At 32.7% G+C, this 7004-nt stretch overlaps 1 protein-coding gene across 1 annotated transcript; it reads left to right on the top strand.

Moving 5' to 3' along the window:
* The first annotated feature begins 383 nt into the window (after positions 1-383).
* On the top strand, positions 384-5693 carry LOC127720876 (uncharacterized). Its single transcript, XM_052227620.1, has 5 exons — positions 384-426; positions 1036-1188; positions 2995-3089; positions 4081-4167; positions 5471-5693. Exons 1-5 carry the CDS (start codon positions 384-386, stop codon positions 5486-5488), a joined length of 396 nt encoding a protein of 131 aa, XP_052083580.1. The 3' UTR covers positions 5489-5693.
* Positions 5694-7004: the final 1311 nt, after the last annotated feature.

Here is a 7004-nt window from a genome sequence, read left to right as displayed (position 1 = left end):
TTTTTTTATGGTGAAGGATTTATTGTACATATAGATGACAGATACATAACTACTCATTTGAGGTTGTCCCGACGTGGACGAAAGAAGAATTCCAGAAGAAGTATATAATTACGTTATTTGTTCAAGTTAAAAATAATTACAAGGAGAAGCACTACAAATAGGTATAAAGTCTATAATTACGTCTTCAAGTTACATCTATATCTATCCACATAGATTGTGGATTTCTTAACGCTTTTGTTTTGTGGAGATTTTAAAACACAATCCGAAGTTAGTTATGAATGGTTCGTAATACTAATCTGTTAATTTTAAACTGAATACAAAAGCTTCTTAGTATTATTAAAATACCATAAACCTTACACTATTCTTCAGCTAAATATTTTGAAATGGGTGTTCTTTTTGAACCTGCTAAAATTATACCTATGTCCGGTAAGGATTGTTTAAAATTTTCTAACTCATATGTATTCTAATTTTAGCTTGACAATTAAGCAAAACTCATTTACAACTATTTTTATTATTATAATCTTAGAATTATCTTATTTTCTGAAATAGACCTTCCTTAAACTTTAATTAGAATATTATGAAACTACATTAATTTTGTACAAGTAGAGTCGATCCGGGTAACTTCGTAAAGTCCGATAATTACTGTACATATTGATTTTCGGTTATTTTTATAATAAACATGATAAATAAAGTGTGTTTTGGTATTATTCATAGATAATGAAATATTTATGTCCTTAATTATTTCTTAAGTTTTTACTTTCAAATGGTCATAGAATATATATGTATTCACGATTGGTCGGAAAGTTTTGTTCGCGTTCTGGCTTTTGATTAAGTAGATTCAAATGTATCTCAATATACAAATAAGGGGTTCATATCCAAAAGATGTATAACGCTAAAGCTTGGACTGGTGCAAATTAGCCATTAATTGGATATCTATATACTTTATAGTTAGATACACCAATGTTTATAAGTTTCAGCATTGTTAAAAATATCAAAGGTTGTATAAATGTTTGTAGTGCCATGACTATTTTACAGCACCATATACAGAAGCTAGTGAAGGTTCCATGACAGTTCACAACAATACAAAACATGATATTAAAATCAAGGTGAAGGTCACCGAGTCACTACTCTTTGCTGCCAAACCAAATATAGCTTTAGTCAACGCTGGCTGTGTTCAGATCATTATATGTAAGTATATGAAAATAAAAAGATGTGGTATAACTGCCAATGAGACAACTACCCACAAGAGACCAAATGACACAGAAATTAACAACTATAGGTCACCGTACGGCCTTCAACAATGAGCAAAGCCCATACCGCATAGTCAGCTATAAAAGGCCCCGAAATGACAAATCTAAAACAATTCAACGTGAGAACTAACGGCCTGATTTATGTACAAAATAATAAACGAAAAACAAATATGATATACAGAAACAAACGACAACCACTGAATTACAGGCTCCTGACTTGGGACAGGCACATACAGAATGTGCGGGGTTAAACTAGTTTGAATGCATATATATATATATATATATATAGAAATAAGAAGATGTGTTATAACTGCCAATAAGACAACTCTCCACCAGAGACAGAATGACATTGAAGTTAACAACTATGAATATTTCCAAAGGATAAAAACCAATGAGACAGTAATCTAACGACGCAAACAGAAAACAAAGGACATTTAAGGTTCAACATACACGAACTAACAACATGACTTAGGAACCACACATCCTGGAATTAAGTATTAAGATGAGTTTTCCTTATGTATCTATCTAAAAGTATAGCTTATCATAATATTTTTATAGTTCACAAAATAAAATTTAGCTATGATAGATATTTGTTTTAACAAGAATGTATTAGCTTTGAATTTAAACCTTAATACTCCTATTTAGCAACCCCAAAGGTAACTTGGGAATAGAAATATGGTAACTTAGGCCTTCTTCCGACCGACAGTAAAACCCTTGCCGTTCGTTTGGCTGTGCGGGATGTATATGTTACCAGCCACATCGGGTCAGAATGGGGACGTTAAATCCGATGCCTCGTGTAGAGAGAGTGCCACGCTCTTTGCGCATTAAGAGCCCTTACAACAACTCTGTGAGAGGTCCGTAGGTGGCCTGTTGCAAGACAACATTTCTGTCCCTATCTAATATAACCTTATTTTCCACAGGCATTCCAAATTTCCCCGACCTTCATCTCGGACGGCCATTATCGTAAAACCTACTGATTGTATTTATTTTTAATATGTTCTCGTCTAACCCGAATATTTCAGTCGTTATATTCGACTGCTCTATGGTGGCTACATTAACGCCTGAAGGCCTTGTCAATAAAAAATCGTCAAATAATCATTCGGAATTAGCTCGGGATTTACCTATCGCGATAACATTGAGCTATTAGCTGATTGGCTCTCTCTCACAGAGAGCACCAATCAAAATCCTGGATTCGTGACGCGTTTTTATTGTATAAAGAATTCAGGCCCTCGCGAGTGGGAGAGTCGATCACGGGGAGGGACTGAATTATTGGGGTTAGTTCTCGTCCCGAACATGCATGAAATATTTGTCAATGGACGTTAAGCAACCAACAATCAATCAATCAATTCAATCTAGCAGCCGCTGGACGTTAATCACGCAACAATAATTCAATCTTATCTAGCAATTATGATTTTCCTATATCTGTCATATCATATGATGTACATTGTATAATAGATTTTTTTCCATCGTAACTTTAATTACACTGAAAGATTACGCCAATTTATATTTTAATAATTACAATACTTGAAACAATCAATCTAATTTAAGTACAGATCCTGTGTTAAAGTTTTGCGTACACGGATTGGTCATTGTTGGACACGTGATCTGTATTTTAATCAGATTGTGAAACAATGAAATAGTATGCACTTTTTTGTTAATAGAAATTTTAAATATTTTTATTTATTATTCATAATTCATATCAATTTGATAAAAAGTACAACTCATCATTTCATATTCCTTTTAGTCAGATATAGACCACCTCTGATTGACTTTCCCATCAAACCAAAGTCACAGATACAATATATAGAACTTAATGGTATATCAGACAGCGATGATATTGTAAGTTTTCACAAATTAGTTTGTGTGTTTTCTTTTTCTTTTCTTTTCATTGTTCCTTGTCGTAGTTATCCTTGGTTTGAACAGGTTCGTGGAAAATCATTTTTTTAGATAAAAAGTTAATCCCATTTAGTACATTAAGTTATGGATACTGTGATATTGTCAAATTAATCAATTGAAGATAAAATGTGCCTCTTGTCTGAAGCTCATTGGATCGTTTTATTCATTTAAAGGTCCATTTTAAAATGAAAGTTTTGCAACACTTCCATTGAGATTACAATGTAATTGGGGTCAAACTTTGAAGGCTCAAGTCTTTGTAGAAAAATTGCTCAAAAGGAACTGAAATGAACAGCATTCCTGTTTTTAAGGATGTTGAATTGATAAAAGAAGAAAACTGAAAACTTATGTTAAAAAATTGGGGAAGGGTAAAAAAGTACTCCTCCCAATTTTTCTTGTTTTTGAGGGAAAAAAAAACGTTAGTTTCTGTTTATATGTAATCAATTATTTTGTAAGTTGCATGCTATTTATTTTAAATAGACCATGTTAAAAAAATGATAAAATTGCGACTTTCAATTTTGACCCCTTCCCTCAAAGCTTGCAAACAATGTAGCTCTGGGAAATTTGACCAACATGACTCTAGTACATGTACTTTTGAATACACAAATGATTGAAAAATAAAAAAACACGTACTTTAATAATAAATCGAGATTTTGTTTTACTTTATTTTCAGTCAAAAGTTGTTTTGCTAAACTTTTTTGGATTAGTATATATCCTTTTACGGTACTCAGATGCAGCTTAACGATTTTTAAATGCGTACAAAGTTTCATAACAAACAGATAACAACAACAGATACATGTCTCGTGTTTATCTGCATGAATAAAAATACATTCCAAAATTAAGGGCTGATTCGGTTGCTTAGTAACCAAATCAATTAGAAATAACAATGCATCGAACCAAGGCGTGTTCTGTAGTATTCGTTACGATATCTTTGTAGTTCGAGGACCATACCGATAAAATACAACAAAAGAACTTCAGAATGGCATTTCCTGAATCCGAACAGAAGTACACCAATGTCGACAAGGTATCATAATTTTATTATCAAGAATAATTTTTTTAAAGATATTAAGAATAATGGAACTAAATTTCTTCAATATTGTTGTAAATGAAGTAAAACATTACATCAATTGTGTGATCTATTTTTAGCAGAGTACATTTGTGCAACTATGCAACATTATCTATATAAAGATACGTGGATTTAATAAGCATCCAACGACAGCTTTGACTATTATAACAATACAACATAAACATTTACTACTATGCAATAGTATCTGTATATAGAGATGGGGATTGATCAGCCAATAACAGCTTTCACTTAAACGATATAGCATAGGCATCAACTGCTATGCATTAGTATCTATATAAAGAGACGTTGATTTAATAAGCATTCAAAATCAGCTTTTACTATAACAATATAACAAAATAACATAAGCATCCACTAATATGCAACAATATCTATATAATTTTTATAAAAGATGTGGATTTACCAGCCAACAGCAACTTTCACGAAAACATTTACATATTGAGATCGTTAGGTCATCTTGGTTTTAAAGATTTAATCAAAAGTAATCAGGTCATCTTGGTTTTAAAGATTTAATCAAAAGTAACCAATAAAAAAAATAAGGAGATATGGTATAATTGCCAATGAGACAACTATCCATCAGAGTTCAAATGAAGAGGATAGAAGCCATTATAGGCCACCATACAGCCTTCAACTACGAGAAAGTCCCATACCATATATTCGGCTATAAAAGGCCCGACATGAAGAATGCGAAACAAGAAAACAAGAAAACTAACGACCTAATTCATAACAAAACAATTTTCAATAAAAGAGGCCGAAGGTCAAAGTATATTTGTATATCACACTGTGTACCACACTAAAAGATTTTAAAATAATAGAGGAAAGATTCCAAGGGGACATTCAAAACACACTAGTCGAAGAAAAACTGACTACTCTGGTAAAAAGCCAAAAATAAGTCCACAAAACACTTTACTGGAAACTGAAGATTGAGTCCCATCAAATCCGGGGGTTAATTCCGGTGCTCCAAATTAGTCATTGGATTGCTGTCTCACTGACTTATCTAACTTTTCCCTTTAATCACTATAATAAATTGATACGCCAAGCAACTTTCCTCGAATAGAAACAGTAGGTAAGCCAAATCAGCAATAAAGCTAAATATCATTCAAAACCAAAAAGGTTCCAAAAAGTTGTGACACATTTATGTCTGATTGGTAGTACAATGAATTCAAAATGCAATAAAGATCCAATGAATAGCTCATGATGTATTACAATGACATTGATTTAAACTAGGTTTTGCCTTTTGCAGGTAATCAACAATACTTGAGGATCCAGGTATTGCAGAGTATTCCTTTATTCTGCAGACATTGAATCGGTATTTAAAGTTTGACTACTTGTTGGCAAATTTGGTCTATACTGTACACTATAGGTCTACAACACTGTTATACAGATTGACAGAATTGAAACTGTTTCAGTGTTCATCGAAGCTTTCATTACAATGTCATGTATGTGTAACGCAAATAAAAGCAGCAAACGTGTGTTCTTATTTATGCTTTCTGATTATTTGTATTGTTTAAAAGTTTTAGCAATGAAAAAAGAGTTCATTTAATATATTCGATAACCATATTAAAGTTTTGATTACAGTTTAGATATCAATAGGTATCGTAGTAGCCTCTGAAAGTTCGAATTATTATTATCACTATGATCATAAGTGAATTGACATAGCTTTTCATTTCTGGGGTTCTTATTATTCTGTCTTTTGTTATCTGTGTTGTGTTTTGTACACTGCTGTTTGTGTTTTCGTCGTTTTTTGCCATGAAGTTGTTCGGGTGATAGGTGATTGATACCTTTTCGTTGTCGGGTCATTATCAGAAGCGTTTGCAATTGAGTCTTGAAATTCAGAAGAATAATGTCTTGAAATATATTTTTTTCTAACGTGGTAGCTCTTGTGACCATAACAAAGAGTTGATTGAAAATGCAACATTAATCTTAAATTTGAAAACACAAATGGTATTATGTCCCATTAGTGACACTTTTTAAAAACACATAATAAAATAACTTCCACAATCCAGCTACTAACAGGATGACACCACTAAATCCATTGGATGTTCGTTTGATTGATTGATATTTTCGTCTTAGATACATGATTTTTTTTAATTAGTTGTTATTGGCCTATAACGCAGTAACTGCGAGTACTTTCATATCTGTACTCCTTGTCTTTTGTGATATTGTTCGTTGTTTTTGCTTTGTATTGATCTAATGAGTTAACCTCTTTTCAACTAATTTTTATAGTTTGTTCTTATGTTGTGCTGTAACACCACTGTCCCAGATTAGTTGGAGGGTCGGACGCCCGTAAAGAATGTTTAACCCTGCCACATTCTGTATGTGTCTGTCCCAAGTCAAGAGCCTCTGCTTCAGTGGTTGTCGTTTGTTGCTGTATATCATATTTGATTTTTTTCATTGTTTTGTACAATTATCAGGCCGTTAGTTTTTTTTTGTTTTAATTGTTTTTCATTTGACATTTCGGGGTCATTTATAGCTGGCTTTGCGGTATGGGATTTGCTCCTTGTTGAAGGCCATTCGGTGACCTATAGATGATAACTTCTACGTCATTTTGTCTCTGATGGAGAATGATCTCATTGGTAATCATATCACATCTTCTTATTTTTATATACACGTGTAACATAAGTATGGTTAAAATGTGCTACTTACGCGAGGAAGTTAGCTAAGGAGGCTTCGACTGTTGGTTGAATACTGCCACTCAAGAAAAAACACCAAAAGATCAGAAACAACACTCATTCGTGTTAAGATGAACAAACATCAACCAATAAATATTCGCACAT

This window comes from Mytilus californianus, unplaced genomic scaffold (genome assembly GCF_021869535.1).
Source record: "Mytilus californianus isolate M0D057914Y unplaced genomic scaffold, xbMytCali1.0.p SCAF_11, whole genome shotgun sequence".
Lineage (NCBI taxonomy): Eukaryota > Metazoa > Mollusca > Bivalvia > Mytilida > Mytilidae > Mytilus > Mytilus californianus.
This window is presented reverse-complemented; position numbering and strand designations above follow the sequence as displayed.

What these genes read in the sequence shown, in the direction of transcription:
- LOC127720876 (XM_052227620.1), top strand. Translation starts at nt 384, where the DNA reads ATGGGTGTTCTTTTTGAACCTGCTAAAATTATACCTATGTCCG. An exon ending in CTGTGTTCAGATCATTATAT is followed by an intron (nt 1,189 to 2,994) that starts GTAAGTATATGA and finishes TATTCCTTTTAG; the next exon opens with TCAGATATAGACCACCTCTG. An exon ending in TATCAGACAGCGATGATATT is followed by an intron (nt 3,090 to 4,080) that starts GTAAGTTTTCAC and finishes ATATCTTTGTAG; the next exon opens with TTCGAGGACCATACCGATAA.